Genomic DNA, 22,363 nt, shown 5'->3' with positions numbered 1-22,363 from the left:
CAATATTGTGACCTTTTTCTCATGCTGAACAACAATATTTAATGTATCTGCATTACTGTAAGGGTAGGTTTAGGTGTAGACTGTTAAAAAAAAAAAAAATCTAATAGAAAAAATGATTTATAGTTGGTTTCCTGTAACTGTATCCCTTCCAGCTACTACCGCGAATATAACACGATTACTGTATTTCCATTACTGTAAGGGTATGTTTAGGGTTTAGCTTAATTCCTCTGAAGTTGTTTTCACATCAAAACACAGGGGAAACAAAAGAAAGAAAACAACAGTACAACAACATGGAAACCAGCCTTTATATTTGGTGTTTCTGCAGTCCTACAATGAGAAAGAATAACTTCTTTATAACTTAGAAAACAGTTTGTGGATTTTACATTGAGCACAGTAGCCATGCACAATGCACAGTTAATAATGAGGGAAACTTGTGACAGCTTGTTAGCTTACAAAAATAAAATATTATATACAAAATTTTTCATCTGTTCACAAAACATTACATGTATTGCAGGTTCTCTCCTCTCCAAAAAAAGAAACACTGAAACAATGCACAATTATTTCTGAGTACGAATCAGTATCAGAATCACTTACATATAAAAAAAGTCTTGCTTCTTTTGTCCTAAATGTGCACTTTTTATGTACAATATATGATTCAGACACCGCTTTTAAAGAGCACGTATTACATATCTATCAAATAACTTCACAGCTAAGCAGATTCACCTCAAGAGTGAAAACATCCTTGGCTGAATTATTATACCTGTACCATTTCGGTCCATCCGTGACTGTACATCAATATTACTGCTCATATGTATCCAAAACTGTGTCTTATAGGAAAGTGTGAACATGTGCAAGAAACAATGAGACAATCTTCCAGGTGGCTGATATTTGAATTGAATTTGCGTGCTTAAAATAATATCCCTCATGCTATGGAGTATGATTATCTGTATAAACACAAGTGTATGTGGGTACAGAATTATGCATAGACTGAAATAAGGGACGATAAGAATGATAGATAGATAGATAGATAGATAGATAGATAGATAGATAGATAGATAGATAGATAGATAGATAGATAGATAGATAGATAGATAGAAGCTTGTGTCAGTGGTCCTTCAAAACATTTTTATATCTTTGGCTGCAATAAAATAATTTGAAATGTCTGCATATCTCTATACAATATGAACACAGTGTGTCTGTCTGTGAGCAGAAAACCAATAAATAGATGTCAAAGATTTATGCCCAGCAATTGTCCTTTTATGTTTGATGAGACTAAACCTCTCAAGAGGCCTGGGCTAGTGCATTTATCCATGTATGTCATTTTAGAATCCTTTTTGCATTTTAGGGGCATGCATTTCAAATACAACATCATTTCAAGCATCAGTCTTGCTAATCAAAGTCTGTCTTATGTCAAAGGGGAAACGGTGTCCTTTCGCTTGCATTCTCTGTCAGCTTAACCACTCGGCACCCAGCAGCACAAGATGTAGTTTCAGTCCAAGAGATGCAACAAATGGGAACTTCCAAGAACTTGAAGAGGAACGTCCGATCTCACGTTGAACTGAAAGGCTTAAATCATCGTGGAAGGCTCAGGGTGACTGAAAAAGCTTTAGGTGTACACAGAAAAAAAAAAAAAAAACAGGATGTCAGTGCAACAGTTTCTAATACTTTCAGGTTATCGTGTGTTGGCAGTCAGAGCTGAACACCTGGAAAAAAAGAAGAGAACAAAACAGAAGCTGGAGATCTCGCATAACAGATCCATCAAATTTCATGTAGCTTCATAATATTATACCTGTAAGTATGTCCTGATATGATGGCCTCCAATGGCAAGCTTCTATTATGAACCTTCTTTGCACGTGTCGGGTCTCTGGTGGTCCATCAATCCTCTCAGATGTGGGATGAAGGACCGAGGCAACAAGAAAGCAGGGTGCACACTTTTGCGCACACACACAAACACACATACACCTGTGTGTGAGTGTAAATGTCTGATATAAGATATAGGGAATAGAGGTGCAGTGGTTTGTGGAGGCCATTCACAGGCAGGGAAGTCAAGTCAATGTGATTTATGACTGGGGCTGACCACAGTCGGGGTTGGAGGGTAAACTAGTGCCACGTTGACCCGCTCCGAGCCATTCTTGGGGCAGATGATCTCAGTGAGTCCCTCAGGTCGAGGCTGGCTTAACAGCTCACCTAGATTGCCAAGAAAAAAGATCAAGTAGTTTACACAATGTAACATCTTACAGAAGATTTAACAGGCCACCAGAATTTAAAATAACCGGCGCACCAAAATGATTTTTTTCAAAATTACAGAATCACTTGATAAACAACACAGCTTTGCATCATATTTACTGAATTAAATCCATAAAAAAATTTTTTTTACATTTTGAGGTGTCTGTTTATTTTTTGGTTTTCTAGCATGTCACTCTATGCATTTAGTGGAATTTTGCTTTTGACAACCAGGTGAAGTCGTCTAGTATTATTCAACAATCACCAGAAAAACTACCATAAAGACATGATTCATATCTTCCTCAGAGCCAGATTACAACTATTTGTTTAAATTTCAGTCAGATTGCACATGCATGATTGATTCTGAAATCATTATTTTGTGACTAATTTTGATTTTAAGGTTACAATTATGGCCAGGGACAGAATAAAAAGCAAGCATGACCCTCATATTTTACTAAATCCAAAGAGTGACAGAAAATCACACATTTTGTGGAAGAAGCGTATTTATTAAAACGTATTTAAGTTCTTTGATGTTCAAGGGAATATTTGAACATGTTTCCACTCTTTTGCACATTGTAAGATCAATTATACATTTTATATACTTCTTTTCATCATATCATGAATATTTTTGACTGACTCATTAAAAATAAGATATGATAATAGTAATTTTTTCCAGAAATTTGGACATCACAGCTGAAGCCACCAGCACACAATATTTAACCTTTTTTTAAATTATGGCATTCCTAGTGAAAAGTATGTATGTATATATGTGTGTGTGTGTTTGTTTGTGTGTGTCATTGACAATTCTTCATGGGTTTGTAGTTCTTCCTCTCACTCAAGCCGTTTGTCTTGTACGATTTTTGCATATGAACTCACGCAAAACTATCCTTTTGCCAATGGTGAGTAGATTCTGAATGACTGACACAAATCTTAATTGTTAATTATTATTTCCATCCTTATATAAAGTATTATTCCATTTATATCCAAATTTTCTCAAATGATCTCAAGGAGCGCCTTCCAAATCGACCACAAGGTGGCGCTGTTTAACAAGCTTTTATCTGGATGCGGTCCACAATAAATCACCTTACACAATAGCTTACAATAAGGGCTAAACATATTTAAGTTTATTCTATTTACCATTTAAAACTCACTGATCCTCTGAAGAACCAGTACCAGCATCTGTATGCCTTTATGAAGTAGATAATGATGACAGTTCGTCTTCAGGACGCAAAACCTGATGGTGCTAAAATCTCTTAACATCTAAGGTACTAAAATAAGCATGTTAAGTCCAGCCTAAGCAGCCTGAATTGATAGGAGAGCCGTCCATGTCTATAAATGGAGACCTGTAATGAAGGATTCCAGTGTGCAGGTCAGTAAGCAAATGGGCATGTTTTGAGCACTTAAGGGGGATCAGAAACCGCAGGAAGACAAAGAATTACATCATGTGTCAGACTGAGAGATTATAGACTGCATTCATCCGCTTCCATGTGATTTTAAAATTCACTTTGAAACAACGATACTTTCTAAATATGAACATTTCCAGTGAAAACTTGTAATTGTGTATTTTAATGTAACTATTCACATAATGGCATCACATTATATGCCTCTGGCACAGTGGCCCGCCTCATACAGCACTTACACCATTAGCTCTATTGATTTTCTGCTCTCCTTCATTCTAAATAAAGGAGGATTTCCACTAGCCTGAACTTAGTCACTCAGCTGAAAGGTGAAGGCCAAAACAAGGCCAATATAAGCTAGTAACCAGAGTAATGTGAGATTAGCAAACAGTTCACACACAGTGATTATGAAAGGTCTTGCTTCTGATTATTCATTTATTTATTGTAGACAGAGATTAGGAAATGAGTCAGCAGTTCCTTTACGGGAATCGTACAGAATAAAGGTTCTTGCCGATTCATTCTTTGTTATTTGCTCCTTCTCTAGTCCAGCTCATATTCTGCTAATGCGTATTGGAACACAGTCATTTCTGGCATTAAAACTTACGAATCTTCCATCTTTTTTTTTATTTTTTTTACTTTTGGCCTCCCTAACATTTCCAGGTACTTTTCTGTACTCAGGCCTGTTTGTTCCTCTGCCAGACTCTCCATTTCTGCATCACAATAGTTTTTTTGTTTTTCTGTTCTCTCTCTCTGAGGTGCATTATCAGGTCCTTAAAAGGTAAACTGCACTCCCAGCAAAAGCTTCAAGTCAATACCATTGTACAACAAGACCTAGTAAGCAAGAATTGCTAGCAGGCTTATGGATAAAACAAAATGGCCATGAACTATGATGAGCTATAAAAGCCTGTGCAGTGAACAATGACTTCTGCAGACCTTTTTTTTTTTCATTTCGAGTATATGGGACACAAGATACTTCTTCATTCTTCTTTAAAGTCTACAGTTCTCAGTTATTTCTGTCTCAATATTTATGTGTTTGATTTGGGTTGTAAAGGTCAGGTTACAATGAATAACTAAAACAGTAGAAGTATGAGAGATAATATCTTATGCTTACATCTCTTTTTTGGGGGAATTTTATTTTATTCTTATCTCTACTGTGCATTTTAACAACATTTTGAAACATCTCTAAATGATCAGCTGAAGTTCCTCTTGATAGAAAGGGTTAATAAGTAATGAAAACAGGTCAGGTAGATCCGTGGTGAGACTGCAGGCCACATAATTGCACTGTAGGGGTTCCCTCCACCCCCATGACCCATCAGACTTCCCTCAGAGCCTTGACACTTTCTAAACGTGGTTTAGAGGTCATATATCTGGTTAACTTTGCAGGCTTGAGGGAATTTTAAACCCCATACATTCATGGTGACAATGTTGTAGTCATGTTATGGTCAGGTCAGCTGACTCGCTTCAGGCCACAATTATTACTTTTTAATGAGAGCCAGGGTGCAGAATGACAGTGAATGGACTCATTCTACTTTCACTGCTTGAGAAAGAAGTGTAACAACAACTAATGAAATAGATAGCAATTTGTTTAAATTTGTATGTATATTGGGAAGTAACCCTTTCCTTGAAAGGCATCTCTTTGTCCCTACCGAAGTGCCTTCTACTGTAAGCGATCAATAAAAACACTCACCTCTGCTCTTACTTTAACAGTAACAGGTGAAACACTGCCATGCAACACCTTGAGAAAAGCCAAGGCTTTTCAATAATGAAATGGAGGCCTAATCTGGTTACACACAACTCACACACTCAATACTGGGAGGTAAACCTGTCCTATGCCTGAAGGCAGGGAGGACAAACATTTGAACCTAGAAAGAATTAGTTAGCTACAGAATAAATCTAGAAACACTGAATCTATAAACACACTTGCACAAGGGCACACTGCAGTTTAAACATCCTGTACTCGCTGGGACAGGAAGCAGCAAAGAGAATGAAACAATGAGCCTCATCTCCATAACAAAGCCCACTGTTGCTACACGGCATGTCTGGCTTTGACTTCACTCCTACAGTCTATTGCTCATACTCAAGATCTTGCATTCCAATGGCACAATATTCATCTTTTGTGCTCCGGATTTTCTATTAACAGTCAACCATACTCCATCACTAACTCTCAATAACTAAAACAATATGAAGAACACTATCAAAGGGAAATATGCAAATATTTGAGTCGGAGACATACCAGTATCTGATTTCACGATTGTCTCTAAAACAACTTTTGCACATTTAAAAAAAAGGTTTGTGATTCATGATGACAATTTTGGTCAATACAGATGGGTATAAAGGATGTACGTTATTTTTTTATGAATTAAGCATGCAATGAGCTGTATGTCTGTTACATCTTGAATTAAACACATTCCAACAACAAAACACGCACACAAAAGACAAGCACTTGTCTAGCCCTACAGTCGCATTCCAGATATTTTCTAAAGCTGTTTTATCTTTAACGCATTCATGCTGTGACTCGCTCCGCAGCCCTTTGTGAAGTCTGAAATCTGGGTCAAAGACATCCTGAAATGCTTCATCTTTTTCTCTAGTGTCCAGAGGAAGTGGATTCATAAAGGTACTGCCAAAACAAACTGCCTCCGGATTTAACAGCGTGTAGCTGACATAGCGCTTGTCAAGCAGAAGTTCGGCTTGATTTGCCGAATCATTCACAACAAAACAAAACCGTGCCGTGAATAATTTTTGAACCTATGTTTGATGCACAAAAATGCTCGGCGGGTTTCAAGACTGGGGAAAACTGACAATTTGCTGCAACTGACTTTCTGCGCCACATATGGTGGTATGCATCACTCATTTCCCACCGTTTGACCTCTCGCTCAGTGCGGCGGATGGTAAACAGTGATCAGGCAAGACTGTAGAGTGACCAGCAGGATGAGACGTGAGCAGCCACTCAAGGACGGTGACTCGGACGGAGGATTATCGCTCTGAGTGATAAAGCACAAAGCGTGTCAGTGAGTGAATCAGGGTCATCCCCATGCACACACACGTATACACACAGCTTATGCTTACACAGAAATAGACTTGAAATAGACTTTTCCCCCTAAGAATGAAGTCATAATGGAACAGCAAATTAGAGCCCTGCACAGGCCTCAAATTTCGGCCCTAGCCCGGCCCTGGCCCGAGACACTCAGGCCCTACTCCAGCCCCTGTCCGACAGCTTATCTGGCCCGAGCCCGTCTTTTTATTCCCCTTCTCCCAAAACAGCTTATACTACTGTTTCAGCTATTCAAAAAGTTACGTTTTGTATGTAGCCTAATAGCAAAGTGATTATTATTATTTATTTTTTAATTAAGTTAATTTAGAAAACGTTTGGAAAAAATTTCGTTCCTATTGGCTCAACTAACTTTTAATGGATATTATTTTTTGCGCCTGTTTACAATCCCTGCAAAAATCATGCTTTGATTTATGTTGTTTGTATATATATATATATATATATATATATATATATATATATATATATATATATTTATAATAGATATATAAACACACACATACAAGTATACACACATGGTTATAATTCTCTTTTCTTGCTCTTTTTTGCTCATCATTTGATGAATAACTGCTGACTTTTTCATAGAAATATATACATCACAATAAGCATTTAAATATTTCCGATTCTGAACATTCATCAAACACTGTTTATCTCCTATTTCCCACAAGCATGAATAAAATTGGTCAATTATTTTGCACCCAAAATTCTGTACTTTTTATTTTGCACATGGAAGAAAAACAATCGTTTCGTCTCTCAGGCCTTAGTTAATAAAAATGTCAAAAACAAAACTAAATATGAATCCTCTTTTCCCCTCTACATCAAACCTAACAAACAATAAAACTGTACTACAGTAATATAATAATAAACAGAGATGTAAACGAACACGTCACACGTGCATGCATTCATCGGCACGTGGCCAGAGCTTAACAGCCGTCTGGATTCAGATGTCTCAGTCAGTGCCGAGTGTCCTGATGAGATTTCCATGCAGCTGTCTGCTCTGCTGAAAAAGCCAAAAGGCTGAGGTTAAAAGCGAACCCCATTTAAACATATGCTCAGTGCTTTGAGAAATCTGTCACTGAATAGCCCTGAAATCAAAGGTCTGTTCACGGCCATTAAGAATCAAATAAAGAAGAACGACAGTGATGTATTAAAGTCAACAGTCGAATCAAACACAGCTAAATGAACACAATCATTAACTAAAGGGTGGACCACTCTAAGTTAGAGATTTCTGACATACACTCAACAAAAAACAAGTTAAACGGACAGTTCAACCAAAAATTAATCAGTCGTTTAAAGTGCAAAAAGTTAACAAAAGAAGCAGCGATATCTGATTTGGATCTTTGAACAACTCTATTCACTGATGTTGTCCCTCTGTGGAACTTTCCCTAGAAAATGTAAAAATCATACAGGTTTGGAGTAAATGATGACTGTTCCTTTAACACGCTGTTCAAATATTATTGTTTATGAATCTGTATTACGTTCATCTGCAAAATCAGAAAACCAAATGCTCTAGAACTGAAACCAAAGAACTGCCAACTTCTCATTTTCATGGGTCTTAAAACACAAAGGACTCCTTAGTGAGACAGAAGCATAACAACAGTCATTGGATGTGTATGGAAGGACTGAAATGGGAGACAAATCACGACTGGAAATGGAAAATGACTCAAAATCAGCACCATCAAACTTCATTCACTGCAGACAATGAGGGGAAGTCAGGGAAGGAGTCATGACAAATCCATATCACTGTCTCTCGGTAACACTACCAAAGTCGGATTAGATCCACACAAATGGCCATTCTCAGACTTGAGTAAGGGCTAAGGAATTTGTAAACATTTCTTGAGTACAATTCATAAATCCTATTCAACAAACACAAATCTTATTCCGATGCCTTTTTGATCCCATTCCAGGTGTCTCTACACATTTCATTGCACTCTTTATTCTCCCTTTGCTATTTGTGAACCCCACACAGAGACATCCATTAAAGTAACCCAATGTCAAACAATACTGTAACTAAAGATCAGGGCTTCACTTTAAGCCAGACACAAATGATGAAACAGAACTGGATTGTTAACATTATGTAGATTGCAAGTGCTGAGTGTTGGGCTGTGTGCAGTCTCGACAGCTTGCAGTCTCACCGCCCACTTAAATAAGACGGGACCATCTGAGTGATATGTAAAACTATGGCCCTCTGAATTTCCATGTTTTCCATTTTAATTCCTCTGGGTTTTTCTGTTTTTATTTGTATATACTCTGTTTTAATGGTTACATTAAATTGTATTCATCAAAAAGCATGTCTAATAATTAAAATCATGAAAATAACATTATTAAATGGCAATTTTTTAAAGTAAGTTTTTTTTATCACATTAAGTTTTAATTTTACCAAGTTTCTCATTAATTGTCTGGATTGCATTTTAGTTGTCTCAATAAATATGAATAATCAAAAGCATCTCTAATTAATTTATATGTTTTTCCATAAATAGGTGATTGTGTATTTACATTTATCTGAAGAATAAATTCCGATACATTATTATTATTTTATTGGTAAATATTCATTTAAAAATAATGTTTTAATAATAAGATATATTTCCGTCATGGTTTCTTCAAGTTAAACCAAACTTTTATTTTGACAGGTTGCTGTGAAGACCATTTGTTTTCTGTTTGTATGATATGACAATAGTTTTACTCCAAAAAAAAAAAAAATGCTAATGAAATGACTCTCAGAGCAGTCTTAGAAATTGTTTATATGTTCATGTACTCATATACTGAGGCGGCAGAGGCTGAAAACACTTCAGTAGGCGTGTCCTGTACCATTCTTTCACACACTCATTGGATTTCTATTTAAATGGTATTTTTGCATATAATTTTCACAAACACTACTCCATATCGTGTTTTGATTTAAGTGTACTACTTTGATGTATCAAAAATTTGGCAAATTCCATGACATTCCAGGTCATACAGTAATTTATATACATCACGGAAATCATACTGCCCTATAAAACACACGGGTTCGGGTTTTTACCCTGTAAAACTACTGAAAATAATTCATTCATTCATTCATTCATTCATTGAAATAAAGCTGAAATAAAATAAAACAGAAATATGATTAAATTCCATGAAGTGAATCTAGGACTGTAAGACAGTTCTCAAACAGGATGCTTTGCCACTAGCCCCTTCTAAACTAGAGATTCACTCATATATAACTCAGCACTATGAGTGGATTTGAATTAAACATAGGCACTGGAAGAGGGCAAACACCTAATTATATCTGCAGCACATGGCAAAGAGGCCTGGTTAAAGGTCAAGCAGTGTGCTGCAGTGTCTTAAAGACACATTTCCAAGCTGTAAGAATCCATATGTGAAGTGCTTTGTATTCAAGACAGCTGAAGAACATGATCATCAATTGTGTAAAAGTTGAGAAGAACTAGCATCGCTACCTATCTGTATCTTGTTAATAAAAGGCTGCTGTAAGCTTGGTCTGCCATCTGACTGGCTCGAGACAGATGCTCACATCTGGTCCGTAATGAGATCACTGCCGGCCCCACACGCATTATGGCCATCCACCAAGCCGCCATCAGTATGTGCTAGCTGAGGCTGACACATTACGCCAATCATGCTCAGTTGAATTTGTATCGATTTGAGAGAACAAGAGCTTTTGAAATTCAGCAGCAGCTGTGAGGAGCAGAGAGTTTAACTCCTAACCCTAGGGTTGTGGGTTCGAGTCTCGGGCCGGCAATAACACGACTTAGGTGCCCTTGAGCAGGGCAACGAAGTGGGTTAAATGCAGAGCACGAATTCTGAGTATGGGTCAGTTAGTGATACAAACTATGATACATTTTTTCAGGAATGTTTTATGAATACAAAATGCAAAGTAACAGCATTTATTCAAAATAGCAATCATTATAACATTATAGATATCTTAACTGCCAAATAGTCACAGTTTAATGCATTCTTGCTGAATAGTGGTATTATTTTCCAAGTATTAATTTCCTTACTTTTTAAAACACCTTTTGTACTAATAAATGTATTCATGTGTACACCAAAAGTTGCTTAAAAAAAATAACAGACAAACACATTTTTCTTTTATACAGAATTCAACAAACAGTCAAAATAAAAAAGTCACCATTCTGGAAGACAGAGCCACAGCCAAATAAAAGGCTGGTAAATTATACATTATTTATTAAAGCAAATCTTCCATTTGTCCCAGGTTTACTTCACAGTGCATTAGTAATCATGTACGCCTAACACATTCAAGTAAAAGTCTGAAGCAGATCAACACTGATCCTGCTGTGCTCGTAAATTTAAACCAGTTCTCAGCAATGCAGAATGATTAGACATATTTATAAACACGGCATCAATTATTCCACCCATGCAGACATAAACATAAGCATCCTACGAATCAAGTATGAGAACGTTATGCTTGCCCTAACCGTGACTCTCAAGTCGCACAAGATCATTCTTGACCACAGAACAGCCTTGAATACTGGCTTCCAGGAATAGCAGCATCTCTTCCTTTGGAGGAAGTTCATGCTGTTTTTCTGCCAAAGGTCAGGGCTGGAGGACTTCATCCGTACGGACAGATCTGTCCACTTAAAACACGCTGCAGCTGGCAGTACAGCCGTTATGCAAATGAAGTGTGCTACATTAATTCCGCGTGAGAAACTAAGCTATGCACAATTGCACAAATCAATAAAACTGGAGTCGCAATAAATGCTGTTTTCTGACTAGTACAAACTCAGAAGGTATATATTTTTGGTTGCACTGCTATTTCAACTGATGCAGAGCAGAATCTGATGAGGCCTGCAGGCAGAGATAAGATCAGGGCTAAAATAAGCTGAGGCTAAAAGAAACATGTAAATATCTGACTAGCATAGAGCATGCACAGCACAGAAACAGAGATGGAAACAAGACGCGGGTGATAGCTGCTATCTAATCCTGCTTACACAGTGTGAACGCTGATGTGAACAGATTTGAATCTTGTCAAGGCTTTCTGCACTGACACAATGCCATGCTGACTTGCACCAAGCATACGTCTAGTGAATCATGAAGATGTGACGACAAAACAATACCAGAAAAAAAAGGAACTTTGTGCACTTCTGTTTTATCTAAGTGGCATGATCATTCAACATTCATTTTAATCAAAGAGATGATCAGGCTTTGATGTATTTCATACTTTTACACATTTCATGGTACTGTATAATATCCATATTCATATACCATGGTATTTGAAAGGTATTTCAAAGAAGATCATGGTATTAACATGTGACGCATTTAAAATATTTGAGATTTTCAATAGTACATGTAGTGCAAAAAGCATTATAATAAGGAAAGCACCAATATTAAAATTCTGGTAGATGCTAATAAGTTATTTTTTGTGTTTTGGCTTATAACTGATAAATGGCCAAAATTCTAAACTACTTTGTATAAATAGATTTTAAATAATAATAATAATAATAATAAAAGACATACAAACTGAAATAATATATTTTACATATAACTACATATTACAGTTTGCATAAAATTGTGTCCAAGTAAACAAAACAAAAAAATAAAGCACTAAAATCTGTCGTTAAATGCTAAACTGCTACAAATGAATTTAGGGATCACAAAATTATAAGAAAAACATTTAAAACAATTATGTAATTATGGAAATTGGATAATCAGTCCTATGTGGTTTATTAAATTTAAAAATGTTTTTAAATGATTGGTGTTTTACAGATTAACTTTGAGTGAGTGTTAGAAACTGACAAAAGTAATCTAAATGCAAAAAGTTAGAATGCATAATTACATACTGATAAATAAAAACAAAAAAAACATATATAAAAAGTATCTGATGGTAACAAATACAGTTGCAAAATATTCTCTAATGCACTTCTCATCTCTAATGGCAATGTTCTTTTTCTTGCCTGGCTCGGTTTATTAGATGCACATTGAACTGGATGTCACGGATCTAAAGTTTCAATAAATGTTTTTGTGTGGAACAATCGTTAACAATTCAATTATTCAAGACTTAGAATGTGCGTAAAATTTCATTTCCATCAACTCAACCCCCTGATGACTGACGCAGCTCGATCTGCTGATGCGACTCATGTGATGACAACATTAAAAGAGAAGACACGTGTATTACAAACCCTTCTGCTCATCCATTCCTGCACAGGTCACATGGATAATTCTGCAGGCTTACAATGTAGACCTCTAGGGAACGCAGTGACATAACAGGATTGTCAGCACCAGATTATTCCGGTGCTCGGGAATACAAGGTTTCAGGCTGAAACACGCAAAACAAACATGAAATCATACAGATGGAGGGCATGAGGTCAAACACACAGCTCACACACTCTTCTCGAGCCAGAACGGCAGCCTGAGATTGTCGTAACCAGCTATTTTAAACAAAATTACAGCAATCCTTCCAATGAAACACAGACATCTGAGATCATTAGCTGCACAGAATAGACAACGAGAGACGCATCACTTTCACTGATATTTGAGCCAGTCTATTATTGCAAAACCAACCCCAGGTTTCCCGTTCCACTTTTAGATATGATAGCAATATTTCCCGCCTGTGAGCTGTGACCTAAATACAAGGAATAAAAAAAATGTGAATATAGAACAATAAAACTTGTCAAATCATCTTTCAAATGGATTTAATGTTCAGACAGCCCTTCATTTTCCCGCTTTACACTTCTCAATGGGAAGAGATCAAACTGCCTTTGTGATACGGCCAAAGTCATCGTGAGAGCAGATAAAAATCAAGGAAACCCAAAGAAAGACGTGGCAGCTGAGCATTACTGAATCTCTAAATCAGCTTCATTTCCCAGAATTCCGACAGCAGAATGTTTACCCAGGCAGAATTTCCGGAGGTCCAGTGCAAGAATAGAGGGAAGCAGGTTTTTACAGATCGGAACTGTACTTGCAAACACCCAAACCTCCTGTTGACCCCGACTGACTAGGCCATATATACATTCCAACCGTCACGTCTGGATCATAACTCATCCATCTCATCCATTCGGTCTTATCTTGAGTGTTTTATGACATGCATTAGTCTTTCTTGTTCTAAAGACATAATGTTTAATCATGGTACAGGTTCTGACATGTTACACCTGTGAGGTAAAACACTTTCATTAGTCGTCTGGGAACAGCTCTTATCCTGAGGGTAGTTTCAAATAACTGCCGTAAATCAGATTTCTTTATGATATGACGCCATATGAACTTACTCGCTACTCTGTGTCACCGAATACTCTGACAATTAGTTGTAAGCGTTCAGCATGTGATTACTTAACCAACTCTGCCTTGACTTAATTGCCAGTCCTTAAGATTCCCTTTCACTCATGGGGCAATCCTGTCAATTCCATTAAGGAGATTACAGGAGGAATCAGACTGACCCGGAGTACCCAAACAGACAGGGAAAGCATTTCAGCAGACTACATCATCAAGACAGCTAATGTAAAAAGGGGGGAAAGCCTGTAAATAGATGATATCTTACCATGGTCAGTTAATGAACAATGCTCTCTAAACGTAGTTCTTATGTACAACAAATAGGATGAAGTTATATTTAAAAAGTTATTTTTAAAAGACTATTAAAACTGATTAAATAACACGTAATTATCATCATATTATTTTATTTATCCAAAATATTATTTACATAAAAAAACATAGTGAGTGTTATATGTTGTGATGCCCAAATTCACTTGAAGTATTTCACTCAAGCGCTTTATTTTTATTTATTTAGACAAAATACATTATTCGGTAACACTTCATAATAAGGTTCATAAGTTAATGTTAATTAAATCATTAATATAAAAAAAAAAACAATAGATTTGTAACAGTATTTATTTATTCATCTTTGTTAACATTCATTATTAAAAGTACAATTATTCATCACTAAGAAAAAGATTATTGAACTTACTACATATTTTTAAGGTAAGTGGTTGCAATCAATTTATTTTAGCTACATTCTAACAAACATTTAGTTGACTTACTGTCAACATATATATATATATATATATATATATATATATATATATATATATATATATATATATATATAAAATGTAGCTAAAATAAATTGTTTGCAATCACTTACCTTAAAAAAATGTATCTTTTTTTCAGAGTAGTTCATGTTAGCTCAGATCCATCAATTAATATTAACAGATAAAACTAGATGATGTTAACTAATGTAGTTAAGTAACGTTAACAAATGGAGCCTTACTGTAAAGTCTTAATATATTTATATTTACATTTTAAATATCTCAAATATTTAAATAATTTATAAATGTTTTTGTATTATTAAAATAGCATCTATAGCTATTAAAATAAGAAATTAAAATAAGAAATTTCCTATTAAAAACAAAACAAAACAAAAAACAACTAAGCCATTTATCAGTTATCATTGTATTGTTAAGCAGACTTTTAATATCCATACATCCCTAGAAACATCAAACATCTTGTTCCATCCATCAAATACACCAAATGTGGGAGAGTGAGCTTATAACTCAAAACGTTGACATTGCAACATTGAAAAACCTTTCATTTAAACTGTGCTGTACAGAAATGCCCTCATTAGTCTGTCACCAGCCCTGAAAGTGGCGTCTAAAATATCTCAAAATACTGCAAGCTGAGGTCAGTTGAAAAGGTGTTGGAGAAGGTTTTGCTCAGAAATGTTTCTAAAAAGACCTGCCGCCCCAGCCGCCAACAGGATGGATCCTTTCTGGCACCACAGTGACACACTCCACCAACAACACATGTACGGTCATATATACAAGTCCATGGCAGTTGACTCAGGCAGACTTTTGTGACTTAAGTACAGTGTGCTGACAGTGCAGGGGCTTCAGCGACTGAATTTAGCTCAGGGAACAACCGGGCTCTTATTTCTAACACCCAGTCCAAGAAAGAGCCAAACGACTAAATATCAGTTGGCTCAGTTTCTAAATGGGTCAGACAAGCTACTGTACCTGATGCCATCTCAATTGAGTTCACTCTCAAACAGGTTATGCCAGATTTTTTCTCAATCTTCAAACTGTCTGAAGATGCCAAATAGATGTAACAAGCCAACTGTCAACTGTCGAAAGTAATTTCCTCAATTTCATTTCTGTGGACTTAAAAGGATGCAGAGGACCAATCTGCTATTTCAAGAACCAGCTTGTATTAATAGAGACATGGTTATCAGTTATCACATAAAACAAGGTGCACCCAAATGTGCAAACTTCTTCATTAAATAAGGAGTCAAAGAGATTAAATAACAGGAGTAAGTTCAATTCAACAAACTCTCATCACCTGCAAAACACGTCCACCAAGCTTTTCTTTCCAGTCTGCCGTTTGAGATGACATATTATCAACAGCCAAACAAGCTCTCAGAAACTAGAGATAAAAAGCCTTAATTTCAACTGAATTGGGGTACAAACAAAATACAGAATTGCATTAAAGGTAGGGACGCAAATGAAATTCAATTAAATTATTTGATTCTTTGCAGGGAACTTGACTGACAGGTGATCCTTGTTCAAAAATTCTTAAAATGTCAAATGCCTTAAAGGAAGATAGAGAAGAAGGATAGAATGAACGACCGACCAACCGACAGACAGACAGACAGACAGACAGACAGACAGGATTGGACATCGGGATGAGTCCAAAAAGAAAATGGTATTGGGTCTCCGAAATCCAAAGTAAAAGAGAACTGCCTGTGAGCATCACACTATGTTTAGTCTTTCAGAGAGTGGAGCTTCAACACTAAATCAACATGCATGAGCCAAAAATATCATGCCTAAATTTGGTAGGATCAAAAAACCCTGCTGCTAAACTTGTTGTTCTGTTTTTACTTTAGCTCTAGAGGCCTGTATATGGTAAAACAAAGAAACAGATTGGCATAAACACCATAAATACAGCCTGCAGTCGATATCTATTAACATTAATGAGCTCAACTTATCCAGCCTTCAATAACAATGGGTACTTACAAACTAATGCACTCATTAAAAGCAGGCTAAACAGGTCTTTACCATGGCACAGGGCCCTTACATCTTGTGAGCTCCTGTTAAGAACTATTGTGAGGCAGGAATCGCCCCACCTGGACCTGTCTCATCATGTGACTTCAGGAAACAAGCTGTCAAGCCTAAGAGGACATCCTGCCCAGCTATTTAAACAATATACAAATCTAATTCTTTCATTAGAAGATTAAAGTATTACCTAATGGGCCATAGTGTCTGGTCTGTTTTACAGGATTTCCCGGTAAAACGTTAAAGTTGCTTTGCAATGATTTTTATCATAGAAAGTGCTATACAAATAACTTTGAATTGAACTTTGAATTGAATTTAACATCAAACAGGAGATTTTCAGCATTTTCAAAAAGTAACAAGGCAGCTTCAGTAAAACAACATTGAACTGCAGTCATATGAGATGTTGTCAGGCCATGCAGTATGTCAGTAAAAAAAAAAAAAAAAAAAAATATATATATATATATATTTAATGACAGCACCATTTTTTAGCAACAATAAATCATAACTTGAAACCTTTTCAGAATAAGCACAATGTAATGCACAAACGATATACTACTGTCATGCATTGATCATTTTAAAATGCAATGATATTCAGACACTTTAAGTGACTGCATACATTTCATCGAGTCATTTTACTTTGTGTTATAATAAAACAGGTTTCTTTTCCAGGAGGTGTGAATTGTGAAACCATTAGAATGCAATGACATATATGAAACTGGGCCTCATTACATTAGCTTGAGCTAATGCTGTCTTTGACTGATATTTGGCAAAAATGAGCATGGTGTGTTCAATGAGGTATATCTTTAACATAAGCCAGCTTAATCTTTAAAATAACACTCAAAATGTGCCTATTTCAACACTGGATATAAACACAACAAATTACAACATACATAAATATCACTCGGCGAGCTCCTTAGAGCTAAGAATAACTGTAGTTTCCCAGAAAGAATTTACGCAAATGTTTTACACTTTCAGGAACTTAGTAGCTTTGTGACGCCTTCATAAATGAAGACGGAAAAGACACCAAGGCCTAGGAGAACCTAACCTATAAATATTTCTGCAATATTTTGTAATTACACTTAATAACCCCAAATTGTCTACAGACACATGAACATGATGCCAAAACAATAATGGCACCTAAGTCTAAGAGGGTGCAAAACTACAGAATACAAGACCCCCAAGAATATTTACACATTTATAAAAAAGCATTATTTTTATTCTCCATATAATTTTTTTTTTTTTTTTTAAATATACTGGAATCTAGGTTACTATATATGCCAGTGGCTGCTGCACCTAATCTGCATCCCATGAAGAAAGGCATATGATGTTACCATGGTGACCCTGTCTGTGTTCTCAGCAGCGGAGCAGACAGCTCAAGCTAATTTGTGTTTCTAGGTGTGGCTTTAACCCCAGTGAGACCACCCCCCTCTCTCTTGTTATGGCCAGCCATGCTCATTCTTTGTTTAGCCTAGATCCATCCCAAAATGACTTCATTTCACGCTGAATCATCCTTTATTGTATCAGTGTTTGCTTGGCAATAAACCCAGACATACGCCTCCATAGTGACAGCACTGCAAAGATTACCTTATTCATCACTGCAGCATCAATGCTACGGTTTATTTGTTCTGAAATACATGCCTGATTGATTTATTACTGCTTATCAGTGTAAAACTAAAACATTTTAATAAGTCTCTAAAATATTAATTAATGATCTGGTTAACAGCTTGTTTTCCATCATAACACCCCATTCTGAATTATGTTGAAGCAATAGTTCACTCCAAAAAAATGTAACTCTGTCATCATTTACTCACCCTCAGCAGGTCATTCCAAACCTGTATGTATTTATTTATTCTGTGGCACAAGAAAGAATATCTGAACATTTTTGTCCATTTAATAAACGTGAACAGAGTCTAAAGTTGACTGGGTTCTTCTAACTTTAATTGTATGGGCAAATTCAAGAAAACATTCTTCAGAATATCCTTTTTGTGCTCTGCAGAAGACACTAAGTCATACAAGTCTGGAACAATCTGGAATTAGAATTTTTGAGGGAAATATTCCTTAGCATTAATGCAGAAATGTAGTGGCAATAAAAAACATGGTCATAAACTAGTTAGAAACAAGACCTGGAAAGGCTCAGAACACTAACCTGGAAAGGAATGTGGATTGGGGGATCCTCTCTTCAGGCACTTGGAACACAGGACATGCACAGAGTAGTGAAGGCCAGGCCATTCCTGCAGAAGAACATTGAACTCCTCCACTAAGGGAATAATGGCTTGCCAAGCTGTCCAGATATTTGGCAAGGATGCATGGCTGGAAATGGAGAGGGTCTCAGGCTGCAATCTGCTCCGTGAGGGCCGGTAACTCACCATCACAGGCACTTTACCCCGATAGGCAAAGATATGATGCTTTCCATCAGACCGTTGCACCACGTGGCTGTTGATTTGCACGCTATACCGTGCAAAAAGTCCAAGAGGGGTGGAGAAAGGAAACCTGTATTCAATCTGCAGCTGCTCAACTGAGAAGAACTGACCAGGGATCGACGAGCCCCCGCTGGCCGACACCACAGGATGGGGCTCCTCATTGCTGACCTGACTGGGAAATTTATACCAGACGGTGGCCCCATTAAGCGGCTTGCTGCGAGGTTTGTTGACACAGTAGCAGACGCCCATCTTTTCCAGCAGTTCCATGATCAGGTGCAAGTCCTGCTGTGTCTGGACCAGGGGCTTAAGCAGCAATCGAATCACATTTGATGGCAGTAAGCCGTGCAACAGAAACCCCTCCACGTGGCCGTGCATCTCCATAGACCTGGCGCCATCTCCATCGTCTCCTTCAGCCTGCAGTTTCTCAAGCATTGCAGCGAGGTCTCTCTGGAAAAACACATTCAAGATGGCGATAAACCGGGGGAGATTGTGGAAGACGTATTCCTTCAACGTCGAGCTGTCTTCAAAGTACAAAAGTTTACCGCTCTCATGTAGGTACGAGAGCGCGCTTTGCAGGCGGTCCTCCGTCAGCCCAGCCTGAAGGCCAAACCGGGCCGAATCCCACCAGGAAAGCCATAAATCCTGTGGCTTAAAATGCAGTTCTTCAAGCATCTGCCACGACTTTGGCAGGACTCTGTGGAGATTGGGGAAAATCTCCCTGTGATCTGCCACAGACATGAGCTTCTCTTTCAAATGCGGGATGTTTCTTTGAGCCACCATGCAGCTGACGCAAATCACCGGAGAGAGGATTTGTAGGCGATTGTTGAGCATGTATTGCAACTGAGACTTTTTCCGTCGTAAGTTTTTATCTGTGACCCCATAAAACAGAACATGGGGGCTAGAAGTCCGAACGTCGTAACCTTGCTCAAGGGCTTCGTCGACCTGCAGGGCAAGCACTTGTAGGCATTCAGTGTCCGTTTTTTCCTGAAGCGAAATCTGTCTGTGAATATCCAGGCACTTTTCTTCAACCTCAATCTCTTCACATAAGTCACTGTGGGTGCCTACAATGCACACAACTGCGTGTGGCACCTTAGCACTGAGCAGGTGGAGGAAACTGCCAACATGGGAATAGAAGCTCTTTGATGTATACAATTTCAGATTCACCACCAAAACATAAAGTGCTCCGGGAGACAAGAAAAAGGGTTTGATAAGATCATAGTTCTGCTTACCAGATAAATCATATACAATGAATGTAAGACTCCGATCTGCATCCGCTACCCAGTTCGTCACGTCAATACCCCTACATCCAATGGCCATCTTGGCATCTGACGGTTTGTTGACAATGCACTGCCTGAGTGTGGTTTTCCCTGCATTTCTCTGGCCCATCAAAACCAGTTTAAGCCTGGGTTTGACAGCAGGCTGGGAATGTGCAAGCTCCTTCTGATAGGCAGCTATGTAGGGGATCCCCTTCATGCACACTTCATACGGAGGCTGAATGAGAGGATTATCCTTCACCTTCCAGATGTTGACTTTGGCAAGTTTTCCAAAATTGTCTGGGAGGATGGCAATTTGGTTACCCTGTAAAACCAGCTCCTCCAATCTCCCTAGCTCTACAATAGAGTCAGGGAGAAACGTTATGCTATTATTGTCCAACCACAAATTAGCAAGATTGCACAGCTGTCCTATCTCCTCAGGGAGGAATGTCAGTTTATTCCGGCTTAAATACAACTCCTCCAAACTGGCGAGTTTGATGATAACCTGAGGAAAATGTTCGAAAGAATTTGAGGAGAGATTGAGCATTTTCAGTTTCAGCAGTTTCCCAAACGACTGCGGCAGGCTTGTGAGGAAATTATTATCAAGCATCAGGCTCTCCAAGTTCTGCAGCTCACAAAATGTTTCAGGCAAAAACGAGAGATGAGTGCTGCTGAGCCACAAGATTTTAATAGATTGGAGCATCATGATGTTTCCCGGAAGACCTTCTAGTTTATTTCCAGAGCAGTCAAGCTCCTCTAGATCAGTAAGGGCAAGTATTTCAGAAGGGAAACGCTGTAGCTTGTTATGATCCACATCGAGCGTTCTGAGCTTCCTGAGCTGTGAAAAGGTCCTGGGGAAATCATGCAGCTCATTGAAGCTGATGTCAAGCTCCTCCAGACTTTGCAAAGTCCCAATCTGAGATGGCAGGTGTTGGATTTTGTTATGACAGATGCACAACTTTTTAAGCCCCTTGAGAAGATCAATATCTTCTGAAAAGTGGTTCAAGCAGTTGTGACTGATATCTAATTCAACCAGCTGACTAAGTTGAAATACTGCAGTGGGGACTGTTGCAAACTTGTTCCTTCGAAGAATGAGGATGCGAAGTCTGGTTAGGGTTGAGCCCAGTCCCTCTGGAAGCTCTTGAAGGGAGTTGTTTCCCAGATTGAGGACCTCGATCTCCTTTATGTCCTCGGGTAATGTAATTTCTTGGCAGTTTTTGGTGCTGAGAGTCAGCTGTCTCAGATTGCTCCTCAGCTTCCTGGAGCGCAAAGCAGCATCCCTCCATAATCTAGCTGTCTTCAGGTTATTCTCCTCAGCCATCGTATCGAAGCCGTCCTCCTCCTTGTTCTCATTGAGCACAGTGATCAATCACTTGGGCAGCATAGTGTCGCTTTATCTTGCTTTATCGATTCGTGTACTCCGCCCAAAAATCCAGATGAAACCAACATTTAGACAATGCCGATTTCATCTTTATCCGAAAATATGCAGTTCCGTTCAATCGCATTCAGGAAAACAGGGCTGGGCTGCGTTCTTTCACGCATCCTCTTCATCTGCGCTATCGACCGCAGGATAAAAACCACACGCGCGCATCAAAACTCGCATCAGCCCAGTGTGCGAGACTGGCAATTCCGGCAGCGCCTCCTCTGATATCACATGAGAGAGAAAAATCTAAGACATATCCAGTGAGTTGGAATGAAAGAAGGGCAGTGGCGGCTGCTGTAGTCTTTCCTCGTGTGTCTCCGCCTATTCTCTGCGCATGCAGCCAGCAGTGAATGTTCACAGGAGCAGCACTGCGTCAAAGCCCCACCTTCTCTACGCGCCGGCGACGCAACGCTCGCATAAACAAAAGCCTTGATTGGTCAGTTGGGTGGTGACGAAGCACGCGTCGCGTATTAACAGCGTTTGTCTAGTAGCGTCGCGTTCAGGGATATGGGATGTGAAAGTAACTTCGTTTCTATAGTTTCGGTTTAACTAACACTATTTAACATCATAGAACTGTGCGCCGTCCAAAATGTAAATAATAACTTCCTTCCAAAA

General features: G+C 38.0%; 1 protein-coding gene across 2 annotated transcripts; it reads right to left on the bottom strand.

The window, feature by feature from the left end:
• Positions 1–291: 291 nt before the first annotated feature.
• Positions 292–22,094, bottom strand: mfhas1 (multifunctional ROCO family signaling regulator 1). Of its 2 annotated transcripts, none has more exons than XM_052588976.1 (3): positions 18,799–22,094; positions 1,790–2,187; positions 292–1,703 (listed from the first exon to the last, which is right to left on the bottom strand). In XM_052588976.1, exons 1-2 carry the CDS (start codon positions 21,644–21,646, stop codon positions 2,051–2,053), a joined length of 2,985 nt encoding a protein of 994 aa, XP_052444936.1. In that variant the 5' UTR covers positions 21,647–22,094; the 3' UTR covers positions 292–1,703; positions 1,790–2,050. The 2 variants fall into 2 exon arrangements, with proteins under 2 accessions (XP_052444936.1, XP_052444937.1); XM_052588977.1 differs by having other exon boundaries at positions 292–1,604.
• Between the last annotated feature and the right edge of the window lie 269 nt (positions 22,095–22,363).

Source organism: Carassius gibelio, chromosome B21 (genome assembly GCF_023724105.1).
Source record: "Carassius gibelio isolate Cgi1373 ecotype wild population from Czech Republic chromosome B21, carGib1.2-hapl.c, whole genome shotgun sequence".
Taxonomy (NCBI): domain Eukaryota; kingdom Metazoa; phylum Chordata; class Actinopteri; order Cypriniformes; family Cyprinidae; genus Carassius; species Carassius gibelio.
The sequence above is the reverse complement of the archived record's forward strand: the minus strand, read 5'-3'. Positions and strand labels throughout refer to the sequence as shown.

Bases quoted from the DNA above. Each gene is read 5' to 3' on its own strand.
- mfhas1 (XM_052588976.1), bottom strand. From the start codon at position 21,646: ATGGCTGAGGAGAATAACCTGAAGACAGCTAGATTATGGAGGGATGCT. The intron at 2,188-18,798 runs GTTAGTGTTCTG...TTGGCAATCTAG, and splicing joins CAATCCACATTCCTTTCCAG to GTGAGCTGTTAAGCCAGCCT.